This window comes from Lagopus leucura, unplaced genomic scaffold (assembly GCF_019238085.1).
Source record: "Lagopus leucura isolate 7727_CA_CO unplaced genomic scaffold, USGS_WTPT01 Super-Scaffold_100001, whole genome shotgun sequence".
In the NCBI taxonomy this organism is placed as follows: domain Eukaryota; kingdom Metazoa; phylum Chordata; class Aves; order Galliformes; family Phasianidae; genus Lagopus; species Lagopus leucura.
The window spans coordinates 5,751,931-5,769,956 of record NW_024962262.1 but is presented as its reverse complement, the minus strand read 5'-3'; the positions used below and the strand labels follow the sequence as shown (position 1 = coordinate 5,769,956).

At 41.0% G+C, this 18,026-nt stretch overlaps 1 protein-coding gene across 2 annotated transcripts in view; it reads left to right on the top strand.

Moving 5' to 3' along the window:
- Positions 1 to 18,026, top strand: part of KATNAL1 (katanin catalytic subunit A1 like 1) — a 42,295-nt gene that overhangs the window by 9,242 nt on the left and 15,027 nt on the right. Inside the window, exons 2-6 of one of the 2 annotated variants that reach the window (XM_042866678.1) lie at positions 741 to 916; positions 7,307 to 7,467; positions 9,388 to 9,556; positions 16,613 to 16,740; positions 17,240 to 17,345. In XM_042866678.1, coding sequence (XP_042722612.1) covers positions 755 to 916; positions 7,307 to 7,467; positions 9,388 to 9,556; positions 16,613 to 16,740; positions 17,240 to 17,345 — 726 coding nt within the window. In that variant the 5' untranslated portion in view covers positions 741 to 754. The remainder of the gene's footprint in view (positions 1 to 740; positions 917 to 7,306; positions 7,468 to 9,387; positions 9,557 to 16,612; positions 16,741 to 17,239; positions 17,346 to 18,026) is intronic. The other variant, XM_042866679.1, reaches the window with a different exon arrangement.

Here is an 18,026-nt window from a genome sequence, read left to right as displayed (position 1 = left end):
GCTTATATATGAAAAAGTTAGTAAAAAAGTATTAATCCTAAATTGTTTGAGGTACTAGGGAAAGGTTGTGCTTTGGTAAGTGTCATTTTAAGAAGTCTTAAATGTGCATGCTAACTCTGCTGTAAATCCCAAAGGGACATGTTAGATTTAATGAAAAAGTGCAAGTCAGCATCTGGATGCTGATGTACTTCACAAGAATATTTAAACAGAAAGAGGCACTCAGCTTTGCCTATAGTGGAGCTGTCATTCAGCAGCCCTGCAATCTCATTAGGGTGAGGGCTCTCAGAAGTGCTAAGTGCAGACTTCCATGGTGCTGGTTGAAGCATTTAGGCACGTATGTAATCCAACAGCATAAAAAGCAATTTAGTGCCTTGTGTGATTTGTGATTCACAGGTTGATGGCTGCTAATATATTGTGGTGATCTACAAATTAAAGTTTGGCTGGTTAGATCCTTGAAGTTCAAGGTAGGCAGGGCATTTAATTTTCTTGCATTAATTTAATGAGATTGGGACCAAAGGCAATGAAGAAGTTGTATAGCCCTTTGTTTGTTTTTAATCACTATAAATGAGTTGTGATTTATGATCTCAAACCCTAGGCTTGATGTTTCAAGAGCTAAAAGCTTGGTAAAGAAAAAAAAAGACACAATTCAGCTTTGAGAGAAGTAAGAAAGCTAGAATTTCACAGACTGAATTACTCTAGCATGTAAAATTAGTTTTGCTGATGATTATATTCTCTTCTAGGTTTCTGAGTGAAGATGAATTTGGCAGAGATCTGTGACAATGCCAAAAAGGGAAGAGACTATGCACTCATTGGGAATTATGACTCTTCTATGGTGTATTACCAGGGTGTCATCCAGCAAATCCAGAGACATTGCCAGTCCATCAGAGATCCAGCAATTAAGGGCAAATGGCAACAGGTATGGTGAAATAAGGTTGCCTGTATTCTGTTACTTGGTATTTGAAAAATATTCTGTACTTCCTCAAACTTTTATAGTGTAGAGGATGTGTATTTCAGCTAAGTTTATAACGTTGCCTACACGATGTTGAGTTGACATTTATAGGGAATGATTTCTTGTGGTGTATTTGAAAGGAATCTTTATATAAATGTATAACATTTTTTGCTTTGTTTTCACTCACAATGTTTGGCTAACCATTGGTCTGTTCATGTGTGACTGTATGCTCTGGAAAAATTGTTTTGCTGAGGACTTCCCTTTGCTATTTTATCTCTTGTCCATCTAATATTCAGCAAATTAAGGTGTGAGTTGAATGGATTAGCATCAGTAGAATGGCTGTCTGAGTAGCAGGTAGATATGCACACTACAACATGCAAATTGTATGCTCTTGGTCTGGATCATGTATCACATATGTGTAAGTATATATACACACATGTATTTCACTGTAGAAAATGTGCTCTATCTAGAAAAAAAAAAGAAAGATACCAACTCAGAGAACAAAAATGTAAAAGTGTATTCCAGAAAAATAATTATATTTTATAAATAATGTTTTGAAAGAACATAACTCTTATGAAGGATATAATTTTGCAGTAGCTGAAGAGATGATTTCAAGGAGCATTTTTCTAAATATCAGTGTTTAACTAATGCTATTTAAAAACAAAAGAAAAATCTTTTCTTTATTGCAGCAGGTGCTTTGATCATGATTTTGTGCTTGAATTGTCTGCTTCTTGCAGTATTTTGTGTACTATTAGCAAAAACTGTTAGCAATCATATGATAATCAAATCATAATACTATTCATAGGTCTTTATTGTGAAACTAATTATTAAAGCCTGTATACTGGCTAAGGTCTTGATGGAAAAGAATGTGTGTGCACAAACAGCAGTGATAGTGCCTAGCTTTCCTGGTGCTGAAAGAAGCTGAACATTGTATAGGAGATGCTGACACTTGTGTTTGTATTCGAGCTCCTCCCCACTCCAGGCCACACTGAGTGGTATTTGTGCCCTGATCTTGTTCTTATTTCCTGCCCAATTTGTAGCTGATGTGCAGGTAAAAACATGAGATTTTCCTTGTTCTGCAGCTGCATTTCTGCATCACCTTCACTTTTAGTATTTTGTGTTTCCCCTGATGACATTAAATCTTCCATTAAACTTTTAACAGCTTTTGGCTTATGAAGATTACTTCAGGTCTCACAATCTCATGACACTGCGTGTTATTTCAGCTGCTGCCTGTGCACCATGAAATGTATGCTGTACGTTGGATACAAACCTTGAGTATAAAGGGACCTTCAATGCTGTTTCTAGGATTCTTTTCTAGGAAAGGCAGTCAGCACCTTACCAGTGAATCTGAAGTTGGCACCTTCTCAGAAATCACCTCTTTTAAGTAAAATCAGAATTGCCCTAACAGTGTCTGTACACAATTTAAAAAGCACTATCCCCAGAAAGAGCATCAGCAGGTGGAGTGCTGTCATGCTGTGTGCCCATGCTAATTCTGAAACTTCTCAATACAGGGGTGGTAGCTAAGCTTTGTCAGAATCTAGCTTTACCATTACTTGTGCCAATCTCTGTTAAAAGTAAGAAGTGTGGAAAAAAACCTGTTCTTCATACTCAGACTGTCTTCATTATTCATAGAACTACCTGTAGGCTTGGGAGCAAATGATAACCCTGGAATCTGCAGTTTTTTCACACTTGCACTTCCCTCACTGGGACCTAGAAAAATTGACCTGCTTTCTAACTCGCTCTTCATAAATACTTGTGCTTTCTCATTCTTTGAGACTGAATAAGAGCGAATTTGAAGATCTGGATGTTAGCACTGCTTTCCAACTCCAACAGCAACTACCTCCAAACTGGCAGTGCCATGCAGCTGCTGTCTGACAGACTGCTTCTCATGAAAAGTGTAAACCCAGGAGTTACATTACCAAGAAACTAGTGTTGATGCTGTACACATAAATGTAGGAAAATTCAGGTCTAACCCACTTGGTAGCAGCAAAGTGCAGAATCAAAATCAAAATATTCCCCTGCCCTCTTGAAAAGCAAAGCAATCCTTGGGTCGTGGATAGGGTAGAGTGCAGGGAATTTTTACCTAAAATTGTCTCTCATCTGGAATATGGAACGAACCTGTTCTTCAGTTACTTCACTTTCTTCATCTTCTGATGAAAGTGAGGACAGTAATGCCACTGGTACTTTTTGGATGTGGAGTTTGGCAATCTCTAGTTGGGCAGATCTGTACCTGTTGGGAATGGTCCATGACATTAATATACATGTAGGTAAATGCTCAAAGGAGAAGAAAGGATTATTGAATCAATTCTTTAGGATCTGCAGTCTGTACGCATGCTCACAATTCATCTTGATCCTTGAACCTCCTGAAGGATTCCTAGGAAATGGACACTGAGGGAAACTGGCAACATCAAACCTGCCCCTTTTTCCTGTCCAGTTGTGGACAGTGCATGGTTTTTTTCTGAGGCAGTGAGCTCAGTTTCAGGTGTTGTGTACTCATTCCCTCCTAAAATTGGAATGTCCCTAAGAGTAACATACTTCCAAGAATGGTTAAGCTGTGCCATGGCAGTCAGTTAGCTTGCCACTTGTATGGACCATTATTCTCCCCCATACAGTCACTTCTCTGTAGGGGATTTTCCATTGGGTGAATCTGCTTTGTGGCTCTGTGTACTAACAGGATTTTGCCAGCAGTTTTTTATTGAGTTTATTGAGAGATGTAGAGCAGAGATGAACCACAACTAGGTGAGATTTTGGGTCAGACTCCCAAAGACTCTTGATCTACTTTTCTTTGCTTAGGTGACAGGATTTTCAAATTTCTACAGGCTGGTCTAGTCAGAACGACGCTCAGTGCTGCAATCCAAGTATTTAGTAGGTTGTATTTCACACAGCGCATGTAGACAGCTTCAGCTTTCATTGCCAGGAGTTCTTGTGCTTGGTGCTGAGAGGATAATTATGAGGAGAAGGAACACGAACACACATCAGCTCCACTGGGAACAGCTTAGGGATGCAGGTTCACTTGAGGCAATACTGCTTCTAGAGTGTCAAAACCAGTGCTGACTGGGGATTGTTATTAATCTGGAACAACATGCACAACTTCAAAACAACAAAAAATGCATCCTGGAGGTCATTGCAGGGTCTGCCAAAGTAGCAATGTGACAATATGAGAATTCCCCTAGCCATTTCATGGGGTTCATTTTCTGATTACTTGCTTGGCATGGTGATATTGAGCATCACCTGCTAGTGAGACCCTTACTTGTTTTATATCTGGAGGGTTTGCAGCTTATTCTTGGGTGGCTCAGAGTAGCCCCAGTCAAAACCTGAAGCAACTCATCTCTATACTTCACAACTATAAAAGGTAGACTTTCTCTCACGACTGCTACTGTGAACTTTACTACTTCTGACATTCCCCTTGTTTACTCCAATAGAGTTTCTTGGCTCTTGTAGTCTTTTTACTAGACAGCTGGCTTGTAGGAAGGAGCTGCTTCAGTGACAGTTCAGCAGCTGCAGAGTGACAGCTGAGCGTGCCCCCAGGAGATAGCACGGTCTTTTGTCAAGGCCAGAGGCTGTCGAGCAAAACCTGCTGCATGTTATGACCGCGTGCTGTGTGTTGCGCGGTATCTGAGAGCACAGGAGCTGGAGCTAAGGCGGAAAATGGACAATTTTCAGAGTGCTGTGAGAGGCCAGCAAGGCACCCTTTGCAATCAACCCCACTGGAGCAGGTAATTAGGTGCTCTATGCTCTTAAAATAAAGGTTAATTCTGGTTTTATAATTTTAAATGCCTGTCAGTCAGTCTGCGCCTCTGTTGTTTCTGCCTCATGCCTGTCTTATTAACACTACATAAATTGTTTCATGAGTAATTAAGGAATATTCTGCATGAAGACCTGTGAATACTGTGCTTTGACTCCATGGGGTCACACAGAGCATCCATTTTGGGTATGACTGAAGGAATTGTTATTTTCAGTTTTTTAAGTGGAGCTTGTTGAACAACTAATGCTAATTACAGGCAGTAATTTCAGGTTTGGAAAATGCTTTCATAGAAACTCTATCAGTTTTGTTCCAGCATTATGCAATTAAAAAACAGCCCCATGTGTTACATGCATTTACCAAAATACAAAATATTCATGTTATGGGAGGTTTAGGCTGTAGCATAACAAGGAAGAGCTGGTCTCAAAGGTACTGCAGTTGCAGGATTGTGGAACATGGAGGAGTTCTGAAACTCTTTGGAACTACTGCAAAGAGAAAGTGAGCTCAGCTCCCGGTCATTGTGTTTATACCCATGTGTTAGGATGTTCTTGATGCTGAGTGCCCAGCAGGGCCAAGCTCTTCCCACCCAGACTTCTCTCAGCAGCATTAGCTTCTCTCCCTCCTCTGCACCCTGCTGTTCTTTGTCCTGGTATTCATCTGATCACAAGCTAGCAAGCCAGTGCAGTTTGCCAATTCAGCAAAGCTCCTTTATTTATATATTTAGTTATGACCCTCCTAGGGTTGTTTTCTGCCAGAATTGAGTCCAGAATAGCTGTAGGGAGTGTGGTTATGCAGATGTGAAGAGGGCGAGATCTTTCTTTTTGGCAGTGAGAGCTGTTAAGTCAGCCTATGCTTAAACACGAATAATGTAAAAGGATTTTTGGGGAGTTCTCTGTAACCTGAATTGGAGCCACCTGGGAGCCCTTACACCTGAGGGAAGGTGAAAAGAGACTGGGTGAGCCCAGACCAGTGATTTCCCTGTTTGCAGCTTTCATGGGCTGCTGCAGTCACACTCATCCCTCAGAGGCTCTGCTCAGTCACCTCCCTAATTATGGCATAGCCCCTCTTGGTTTGTATCTGGCTTGTTTGTTTGCCAGCTGCAAGAAACATTTTCTGCACCTGTTTCATCTGACTCAGACTCTTCAAAGCCTCTAGGAATTTGTCAAATGTTTTTCCTTTGTGGTTGTCTTGTTTAAGTACATTGAGGGCTTTTGGTTCATTTGCCAGGTACCAAGACAGTGATAAGGGCTGTGTGTTCCAGAGTTTGCTCAGGTCTTGCTAACAAATGGGCAGCAGCTGTTAGTTTCTTTTCAGCTTCCAAGGCACCAAAAGCTCACTTTCTCTACATTTTCAGATTCTACCCTCCTTTCTGCTCCAGGGAGCTGAATGACAGTGCTCCAGTCCTCGGTGAGGGGCTGCACATCGTTTCAGCAGTCCTGAGGGGGAGAAAATGAGTGTGAGGGAGAAATGGGGTGAGCAGATATGAGCCAAGTGTGCTTCTGCACATATGCTGGTAGGACACAGCAGCCTGCACTTGCCTACCATGGTTCCTTTCTGAGCACATGGGAGATTATAGGTTGCTAGCTGCATCAGTAAGTGCCATTAGGAAGAACATTGGTAAGGTGTGGTGCTACTTAACATTAATTTCCTTCACAAGAGTGGAGGTTGGTCCTGCAGGATGGAAAGCATCATTGAACAGCAGGTGGAAGACTGGTAAAATGCCATGCAAGTGCACTTAGTGAATCCAAGTACATCTTAAGCTAATGTACCACGAGCTCATGTTTTTGAGCAAGAATGTAGAGTGCCTTTTTGGCTGCCGATGTGCACTAAGGACTGGTGACCTTAACACACAAAACTTGAACTTGCAGTAAACTGTATTACTTAAAACTTGTGAAGTTTTTTCCCAGACTTAATGGAAAAAAAAATAATGAACAAATATTCATTAAATAATTTTGAAATTACTGCAGAAATGCTAATGGTGGCAATGGAAACATTAAGTATAAAATTCAACTGCGTAGTTCAGCAGTTTCTTCCTGATACATAATTTCCTCTCATTCTTTCCTCACCTGCTTTGCTTATCATTTGAACTTATGCTACAGGGTGTTAAAGTTCCCCTTTTTTTTTCTAGTGTTCATAATCCATCAATGAATTGTTTTCTGTTTTGACTGTACAGTAATACTGTGCCCATCAAAAAATCACTTTTATAATATTTTATTTTACAAATTTGGCCAGTTTTCTAACTAGAACCCTGGAGACTGTACTCTGAGAAGTTCTTTTATGCCAGAATGGAAGCAAATGTTCAAGATCTGCAAGCAGGACCCTTATGCTCTAAAACTATGTCTTAAGTGTGCACGCGTGTCAACAAGCACACGTAAATTTTGGCAATTGCACATGTTAAAATTGCATGGTGTCAATCCCTGCATTAGCAGTCATGTCTCCAAGTCTCCTCAGGCACTCACAAGCAGGAGGATAAACCCAGCTGATTCAATTGTTGATGCTTCTGTCAAGACTCTTGTCACCTTGATGTGTTTGGAATGGAAACCCTGGAGTCTGAGATTTTGAGATTTACATTTTAAAAATGTAACCATTTTTAAATGATGTCTGTGTTTCTGAAGGTTCAGCAAGAATTAGTCGAAGAATATGAACAAGTTAAGAGCATTGTTGACACTTTAGAGAGTTTTAAAATGGACAGACCTGCAGATATCCCTGTGTCCAATCAAGATGAGCCTTTTAGAGACGCTGCTGTTTGGCCCCCTCCAGTTCCAGCTGAACACAGGTAACGAGTGGCTCAGGCAGACTGGTGGAATTAAACCAGGCTGCCTTAATTTCATGTTCTTTTTAGATGTATTTGTAACATGAAAATTGCATTTCATTTTCTAATAAGGCATAAATATAATTTATTGGGCAAAAATAAATATATTATAGTCAGATTTATTGCTGAAGCTCTAAAAAAAAAAATCAGTCCTTTATTCTGGTAGGAGGGATCTTGGAGATAAATGAGCTTTTGGTGGCAGTTGTTTTTATCATGTGCAGAGAGAACATTTTTCCATTCAGTTTATTTAAGCTGTTGAACTCATTGGTGGCTGAAGAATCGATAACGAACTGAAGGATCTGGAAGGATGTGTTGGTTAGAAACTGCTCCATACCCACAGCTAATATAGCCTTTATTGAATCAACTGGTTAATTTATTGCTAACCATGTTCTGCTCCACATGGTTCTTTCTTCTGTATCCACTCCAAAAGTAACTTTAGTTAACTAACAGTTTTCTTAAAATAAACTGCATGTGCGTTTTGTGAAATTCTTATTTTTCTCTAATAAAATTTGACACAGGTGGTTCGAAGAAATGATCTAATTTTAATGTGGTTGGCATCTTTGCCCACAGCAGGAGTTTGGAGCTCAGTGATCTTTAAGGTCCCTTCCAACCCAAGCCATGCTCCAATTCTAAATGCAAGAATCAAATTTTTCATGCCTGTGTGTTTCTATCATTTTAATAACAAATAATGTTGATGTTTGTGTGCTCATATATCCAAAGGAAGAAGGTAAAGAGAGATCTGAGTTAGCAGAAAGAAGTGCCAAGTTGTGTAAATTCATGTGCTTTATGATTATCAGATAAATTGATCTTTACATTTCAAAAAAAAACCAGCACAAGAATGTGAAAGTAAAATAATATTAAAATTGATTGCTTTGTTGAGTGATATAAATGATTATCAGAGTTTTTGTGGTAAAGCTGTGAGAAATACAAGATATATTCCTTCTTGTATCTTTTATAGAGCTCAAAGCCTAACAGTTCATCCACATCTTCAAGCTGAAATTTAAATTTGTGCATAAAAATAAGGACAATTAGCCACTATCCTGTGCTGCTAAGTTTGAAGAAATTGTTTGAAAGCAAAACCCAGGAGTGCATATAAGTATGTGCTGCTGTTAAATCGTATTCCAGGGAAGTGGTTTTCTTGCAGACCATGCAGAAGATGAAGCAGGGATCACTAATTAAAGTTGGGTGACATTTCTGGCCACGGATTTCAGTTCTGTGTTCCAAAACCAATCCCTAGAGCAAAATAACTGTGACACCTCGTCTTAAAAATAAATTCCACCTCCTTCTGCCGCTGCTCTGTTCCCTTTGACATCGTGGGTGATGCACAGAGTAGAGGTGCTTGCAGTTTGGCTTTGTTTACGTTTACTTTTGAGGCAATTTTTATGTTTTGACATTTTTACACAGGGGAATGAAGATGGCGGTAGGAGGATTGTTTTAACATTCTGTCTCTCTGTTTTGGGGCCTGTCAAAGCTATTAGTCAGCTTTTGTTTTGCTGGGGATGTCTTCTGGCTGGGTAGAACTTATGCATAGGACTGTAGCCTGATGTATTCTCCTTATTCAAAGTCAGAAACAAAACTTAGTAAGTTGTATCCTCTCTTGTTATATGCATGCTCATTTCTTGTAAGATTGGTATAATAGTACTGACTGTTATCATTCTTTCCACTACTGAAACTTCTCTTTTGTATATTTTCTTCTTTCTTCGTGTGTCAGACAGAAGCAGAAACAGGCTTCTAGATTTGCAGATATCAACGCATAGGACAGGAGCTTGTCAGCTTTGGTGATAATACACCAAGGCCATTAATAGAATATTAGAACCATTCCTTTTGAATGTTGCTCTTTTTGCTGTTTTTAGCATTTCATTGTTGTGCTTGCCTATTATCTAGAGCCCCACATCAGATCAGGCGTCCCAACCGAGGAGCAAAGCCCTCGAGGAAGGAATCCCCAGGCCTGCAGCCCCGTGGGCCCGTGGGCAGAGCACAGCCAGCAGCGAGGAGCGACAAATCTGCAGGCAGCCGTGACAGGGAGCCGAGGGCCAGAGGGAGGGATGACAAGGTGAGGAGCGCGGCCGAGCCTGGAACCATTCTTAGCTTGTTATCAAATAATGAAAAACTCTGATGTGGCTGTGTAAAGGCCCCTTCTGCCTCCTGCCCTCCCCCCCAACCCTTCTTTTTTCTTTAAAGAAATTCAAGTCAGGTTTGTAAAATGCAAAAGTGAGACCAGTGCCCTTCTCTAAACTTTACAAATAGGATTCCACTGTGCTGTTGCTACTGTCCTGCCACAGTAAGATGTGCATGGAGGTCTGGGAGAGTTCTGTAAGTGCTGTGTTATGCAGGTGTGCCAAGTTACTTGAAATTATAGATTTGAATGTGACATGAGAGAGACATAGCAATTTTAATTTTCTTTCATTTATGAAAACGCTTTTGTTTTTATTATTATGTTTAGGAAGATACTTCTGGGAAAGGGTTTTTTGTTTTGAAGAATAAAATAAGAAGAATAAAAAACAGTAATGAAATGAATTGAAATAAGTTATGGATTCTTTCTTTTGAAGATCCATGCCAAAGAATCAGTGCTGAAGTGAAAGAGGCAGTGATTCACTGTCAAGGAAGGGCTGTGTGCCTGAAAAAAACTGCCTGTGTGTGCAAGTCACTGTTTGAGATGCTTGCATTTTAAATGTAATTGCGGAGTCAGTGCTGGGAACCCAAAGAATCTGTGGTATGAATGATACAAGTCCACAGTGTGCTGAGAGGGCTTTGTCCTGACAAAGACGCAAGCATCCCGTTCTGTGCAGCATGCAGTTTTGTAAGGATCTTAGTAAACAAAGAAGAGAATATTTAGTCCAGTTTTTTTTCCAGATGACTTTGGTCAGCACCCTTGTGGCTTTTCTGTTCCAAGCTGCATCTACACAGTGCAGAAAGAACTCAGAAGGTGCACCCTTTCCACTATAAACAGCTCTTTCGATACACAAGAAAAGTGATAGGATATACTAACCTTATTACTAGTAGCACATAAGGCCAGGCATATCTTTAGCAGTGCCACTGATGCACAGATGCACAGATCAAGTTTAGTCATTTTAGAAATCTAAAATAAACAGTCTGTCACTAGCAACCTAATAAAAAGCTTGTAAGGATCTGTGAGATGATTTACAGTTGTGCCAGAGATACGTGGTTTGTGACAGATTCCCCAGATGTGTTGGTGCAAGGTAGCCTTCAGAGTCTTAACTGTGATGAGGGTGGGCTTCACAGTGATGAGCATTACTGGGCTTTACTGTGAGGAGCTCACAACAGCATGACTTGTACAGCAGTGTTGGGGAATAACACAATTAGTTACAGCACCTGCTGTCAGACAGAGAGTCATGAAGGTCTTCCTTTTAATACGGTGAATTTTAAACACTACCCTCATCTGAATAAATTGGTCACTAGGTGGCAGAAGGAAAATAGCTACCAATGCCTGCTCTTCAAGAAACGTGTGCTCTTCTTTTTGCGTTTTCTAACTAGTTGGTAGTTATATTAACTTCTTTCTGTGGGGCATATATGCAAAAATCACATCAGGTTACAACTTGTCATGCGTTTTTCAATGATTTTTGTAAAGAACCCATGATTTTCCTATGAAGATAGTTTTGAACTATCTTGAAGGAGGAAATAACCAGGTGTGGGAAATGAAAGAAGTTAATGCAACTTTCTATATTTTTTGCAGAGGCGTAGAAAATAGGTTTAACTTCCCTTTCAGTTTTATCCTTTCTTATTTTGCGTGTGTTGATAATTTTCAGTTTCTGGAGTAAAGCTCTGTATGTCAAATTAAAGATGTTCAGTAACTGTTCATGGTTGGTTAAAAACAATGGAGCAAAACTGAAGCTTCAAACTAAGTCATCAGATATCATTTTTCTCACAGTAATTAAGCTCTTTAGTTTTCAGGCTTGGGTAGGGCTACTAAGAACATACAATGAACTTGGGTGACAGACCCATTTCCTGAGATGTGGGCTGCAGTGTAATAGGTTGTACTCTTTCCTGGCTGTAACATTACTGTGTAATATGCATATTTATTTGTAATAGTTTTCAACATAAAACATAAATAGTGGGGCTATATTTAGGAGTATTTTGCTTTGCTGTGTGTATGAAGCTTTCTATCACTGTTCCTCCTTCCCAGCATATCATCTTTTCGTTCTGACTGTAATCACCCTGGGATAAGGATTTTTAACCCGTCTCTGCCTGTAAAATGCTATTTTGTAATGCTCCATAAAGTAATTTTGAGCTGAAGCCCATCTTAATGGTTTTTATCCACTAAACCCTTATATTTACACATTTCTTTTTCAAAAATACTACTTTTAAGTGCTTTTTCTTCTGAGTTCCATGGGAAATTGTTTGGTTGCTTCTCAAGGTACCTTATGCTGCATAATTTCCAGGAGTTTTACCTTCTCTTCAGTAACTCAATTTAAAGAGGCAGCATGACTGTTACCTGGTATGTCTTTGAGAAATCTCATGATGCTATATTGTACATTTTTTAGAATTAGTCTTTAGATAATTTTTGAACCTCGGTGGATGAGGATGGTTGATATTATGAAGGATATGAAACAGAAAAGGGCTGTGCTGCCATATCTGTGAAGGGAATATTAAAATTGATCAAGATATGATTGTTAAATATTTTTTTTCTTGATGATGCTGATAGGCAATATCAGAAGCAAAGGCAAGGCAGGTTATAGGAAAATGAATGTGAGATGAAATAGTTGCTTTTAGGTGGAAGTACAGGCATCCATAATACATGCATTATGGCTGGAATGCTGCATAATCTCCTTCCCAGTACTGTGCAAGAACTGGGGTGAGATGGCAGCACTGGAGCAGAGATTTCCAGTAAAAGTTACTGGCTCTGATATTTTCTCACTGAAATGGCAAATTGTGTTGGCCATGTCTGTGTTTAGAGGTGAACAGGTAAAGTGATCCAGGCAACTGCAGTTTTTAATTTTATCTAAAAAGCATGCAAAGTTTTAAAACAAATATAGAGCAGAGGAAAAGTAGAAGACTTGGGAATAACCACAATAGAGGAATAGTGGAATAGAGCTCTACACCGTTTCTTAAGCATAGGTGTTGCCTTCACTAGCACTAACACTTGGAGAAAGTTAATCTACCTGGATGCCACACTGGAAGTAATTAGTTAATCTAGAGAGACTTATAAGATCTAGAAGAGGTGTAGAAGAAGAGTAGTGGAGGAATTAAGCAGCAAGAGGAATTTAGACAAGTGGTACTGAAAGATATAGTAACAGTCAACTGGCAAGTTATTTATGGATTTCTTCAAGGCCAGAAACTTACTCTTGGTTTAGATTTAAATTAATGACTGGGCCACAAAAAAGAGACAAGCGCTGATTAAACTTGCTGATAACACTGAGTTGGGAAGAACCAACAGAGAATGATGAAGGTGTTGTCGAGGAAAGGTTGGATGACTGTGCTGGAGCCATGGGAAATGGGATGATGTTCAATGATGCAAAGCAACAGGCCATGTACTTGGAGATGGCAGTGATATTTTCTGCTAGAAGATGGGAGCTCAGCAGTTGTGGAAAAGCTTTAATGTATCAGCAGATATGATCATAGAATCATACAAACACCAAGGTTGGAAAAGACCTCTAAGACCATCCAGTCCACCTGTCACCAATATTTCCCACTATTTCCCATCAGTACCACATCTAAATGTTTCTTGAACATCTCCAAGGATGGTGACTCCACCACCTCCTCACAGCCTGTTCAGCACTTGACCACTCTCTTGTAGCAGTAGTATTTCCTAACATCCAACCTGAATCTCCCCTGGCGCAACTTGAGGTCGTTCCCTCCTGCCCTACTGCTGTTACATGGGAGCAGAGGCCAACTCCCACCTCACCAAACCCTCCCTTGGCAGTTGTACAGAGCCATAGGGTCTCCCCTGAGCCTTCTCTTCTCCATACTGAACAATCCCAGCTCCGTCAGCCGCTCCCCATCAGACTTGTACTCCAGACCCCTCACAGCTTCCTTGCACTTCTCTGGACACACTCCAGGACTTCGATGTCATTCTTGTAGCGAGGGTCCTGTGGTGGTACTAGTTCAAGTGAGAGCTACCAGTGCCATTAGGGGTGCTCGTGGTGGCAGTGGCTCGAGCATTCTGTGTGCATTCAAATGCCAAGCTCCAGGAAAATGTGCTCATACAAGAAGAGAGGAGAGCAGAAGGGCTGCCAAAGTGAACAGGGAACTGTATTCAGCTGTGTTCCCAGAGGATGCTGGTTGATATGGAAAATGAGGCAGTGCACAAGGCATGTTTTCTGCCCATCAGGGTGGTGGACACACGGAAGAGAAGACTATGAAACCAATGCACAAACCTAGTACAAGAATAGAAATAGGTTCATTTTGGAAAGGAGAATTTATATTCCAGTAGGTCAGTCTGACACTCCTTCATGATGCATTTCTACGTGTGTTTAAGTCAGAACTTGCCAGAGGAGGAAGCTTGGTGATATGATGGCCAAGGGGAGTGGGTGGGATCAATCTCTTGAATACTTGTGCACCTCTGCCTACACACATCCACACACCCCCTTACTGAGAAGTCATCACAGCAGCTTTAGCTAAATCTGTTTTAGGAATGAGATGAGGATCTGATTGGAAACATTATGTTTTATGACTCCAAGAACATGTAACTCAATCCTGCCTGCATCCAGGTGACAGATTTTTCTTTCTTTCTGGTCTCTACTCACCTACTGACTGCAGATTGCATATTGGACCAATTTAGGACTGACATTAATAATTTTATTGCACGCGAAGACTGTAAATGTTTTAAATTTTGGTTCAATTCCAGAACTGAAAAACCTGAAACACTGAATTTCATCAAAATGACGATCAGCACAGTGCTGAGAGCGTGCCTCCCTTTTCTCACCCTGCTGGCGAGGTAGGCACAGGAAGCAGGAAAGATGACCATCCAGCTTTTCTTTGGAGCTGGGCTCAGGCCTTATGGTGGCACTGCTGTGAGCTGGTGGCTGGGCATAGGATCCTTCCTTTTTTCCTTTATTTTGCCTTTTTCTGCTTTACTTTTTTTTTTTTTTTTTTTTTTTTTTCCTTTTTTTCCCTTTCTCCCCCCCCCCCCATCCTTTTTTTTTCCTACCTTTTCTCCTTTTTTTATTCTTTTTTCTCCTATTTTCTTACCTTCTTACCTCCCCTTTTCTCCCTTTATTCCCCTCTTTTTCTCCTTTACTCTTTTTTCTCCTTTTCTTTTTCCATCTCTTTTCAATTTCGTTTTCTTTCCTCCTTTCTTTTCCTTTCCCTTCTTTCAGCTGCCACATGGAAGGCTCACCACTGCCTGCACCACTTCACACACGTGCTGTTCTGTTCAGTTTGTCCCACACAGCAAACATTCTGCAGGCAGAGTGACCCTGCCTTGGCCGTGGCTTTGAGCTGCTGCTTCAGCCTCCTCCCCCCATGCCGAAGCTGAGCGACCTCCCTCCCCTTGTGCTTTGCAGCCTGCCTTGCTTTGCTACACCCTGCAAACGCCAAACAGATGACAGGTTTTGAGAGGCTCAAGAAAAGTCTTCCACTAGGAAAATCAGTTCACTGCAGAGGAATATGAGAGAAATGTGTAACAAATACCTTTCATTTTATTGTTTTTTTTTTTTCTTCTTTTTTTTACAGTTACATTTGGATTCCATTTTCTGTCTTCTAAAACCTTCCAAACTCTACAGGGCTTTCTCTCTCTGTTTCCTTTTTTTACATTACATTACATTTTTTACATCAGCTTTTTGTTCTGAACACAATTCTCAGCTTAATTTCCATTGCAAAAGCCCTGATCTGGGAGCACCAAACAACACTGACTCCACTTGTAAGTGAGAAATAAAACCAGAGAGGAGACAAATGGCTCCCTCACGGGCAAGTGGTGGGCATGCTGCAGCCGCTGCCTTTTTGCAGTGCTAAGTTCGTTGTGTCTCCATCTGCCTTTCAGCCTCTCTGCAAGGCTGCCTTTGTGCAGCCAGCTGAGATCCTTTAGCTCGCTGCTGAGGCTGAGTGAGGAGCTCGAAAGCAGCTCCCTGCTCAGCCCCCTGCCTTACAGCTGCTTTCCCAGCATGGCTGAGCACTGCCATTTAGCCGGGAGGGGAAGCGGTTTCTGTCTGAAGTCCAAGAGGAGGAGTGGGGCTCTAATGCATCAAAGGGAAAACAGTGCTTTGCCCCACAAGCTCAATGGCATTGTGGAGGCATTAACCAGAGACCTGTGGTCGTTGGGGGCAGTGGCAGGGCTGAGCTTGGCTGTTGAATGGATCTCAGCATGGTGCAGAAACTGCTGGAGTTCAAAGAGGTCCGGGTGACTTGGGAGCTTCCTTAGGGCTCTCAGTGCAGTCCTTAAATAAACATGACCTTTTAAAAGCATTTAAGTCTTAATAGAGCTGGCTTCAATGAGAGAAGGGAAGTGGATAGGTTGCAGCTGAGGAAAGGAGAAATGCTGGGCAAGAAGGCCTTAATTAAACAGTGGGAGAGATTCTTCTTGGTTCTCCTCCTTTGAAGATTGCATGTGTCACAGCTTTGTCATGACAGCGTGCCAGTGGTTTAGCTCTGGCAGGTAACGTGGCAGATGGAGCATCTTCAGAACTGACTTTGGGTGGTCTGGTCTTCAGCTGGAGCTGGACTCAGTGATCCTGATGAGTCCCTTCTAAGCCAGGATCTTTCATGACTTTTGTGTGCTGCAGCTGAAGCCCCAACGCTAGCTGCATTGTTAGCCTGCTTCTGCATTCCTGTGTTTGGTGTCAGTTACCTAAAGAGTGGTTTAGCTTTGTTAAGAGAATCTGGTTTGCTAATAAATAAAACAAAAAAAGCAACTAACCAGCCCACCTGCTGTGACGTTTTGTGAAGTCTGGTGGGCTTTTATCATTTTGAGCAGCATCCACGAAGAAAGCATTGTGCAGTTGTGGTGGAAGCAACCACAGGTGTTTGGGGATGCTTCTTGGAGTGCAGGGTATGAAAATATTTGCTGGCCTTCGTGGTGCTGTGATGGCTGTGTTAAAGCTTTGTATCTTGCGGCTTGAGGAGAAGCAAAGCAGACAATATTGTTATATGTTACTAGTAAAGAATATGTGCAAAGAAATATGTTCTTATGTACATCTGTGACTTTCACTTTTAGGGAAAGAAAACACCCCAGGAAGGTGTTGCTGATGATGTTCCAAGATTTGATGGAGGAGTGGGTTATGACAAAGACTTGGTCGAAGCTCTTGAAAGGGACATTGTGTCAAGGAATCCAAGTATTCATTGGTATGAGGATTGTCTCTATTGAAGTGTTTTTGCTAGTGTGGAGAAGGGGAGGAATTATTATTCTCCTAAATTTTAAGATAGGGAGACATCACAGTTTTCTGCAAATGAGCAATGCAAGGTCTTTTGGCTTTAACAGTTTATTAATTTGATTACAGTTAGGCTTTTGTGCTAACTGGTATTTTTTGCAGTACATCCATTGCAAGTACTGCCATAATGGAAGTGCACTCTAGAGAACTCTGAAGATATCTCTTTGGTGTTCACACTGTCCAAATAAATTTTTAATTAAGCAACTGAGAGTAACTTGAGCTGAAATTCATTTTTTCCCTACCTTTCACAAATGGATTTAGTTTTAGGTCACAGGATTGTAGGGGTACTCTCATGAGGCAAATACATGCTAAAAGAGATGGTACTGAGGGAAAAAACTTTATTTGTTCTTCTGTAAAAGCAGGAGAAATATTGTCATACAGGAATCTCATAAAAGTTTCTTTCTTTTGTACAGGGATGACATAGCAGATTTGGAAGAAGCCAAAAAATTATTAAGAGAAGCTGTTGTTCTTCCGATGTGGATGCCTGATTTTTTCAAAGGGATCAGAAGACCTTGGAAGGTAGGGATTTATTTGGTGCTTTAGTAAATGCAAGCTGTAGTTATGTATGCCTGCTGCTGTAGGGTGTGCGGATGCCTGCAGTGGGTACCTCAGATGCCAAACAGGAAAGTTCAAGAATTTGTTCATGAAAACCTCTCATAATGATTTGTGTAAAATGCACTGAAATAAACAGCTGGAAGTGTATGCAGGTTTCATACTATATAATTCTTTTGTGTTTACTCAGACATTGCTTCTCAATGTGAATAGATCAGCCTGTGCATGGGAGCAGACATGTAGTGCATATTGAGAGAAGCAGAAATGCCTAATGGAAAGCTTGATTTGTTACAGTGGTTGCTTCTCAACCAAGGAAAGCAATTGTTGGACTGGTTTTATTTCTGTATGTGCCAGCTCTCTCTTATGCTGACTGCACTTTGCAGGCTGCATGATGCAAGGAATTCAGGAGAGAGAGAAGTCTGGTCTGATGATTTAGCTTTACAGCTGTGCTTGCAGCTAGCCTGAGTTACCTGTGGAGTGGTGGGAATTCAGAGTGGGAGCGTGAGCTGCTGCAACAGTAAGCTGTTGTAACATAGGGCTGAGCTGGGCTGGGTGATGGACTGGTGACAACCGTGGCCTGGGCCTTGCTCAGAGCTGAAAAGGAATCAGAGGGAAGATGTTGCTGTACACAGAGAATAAAACTATCTT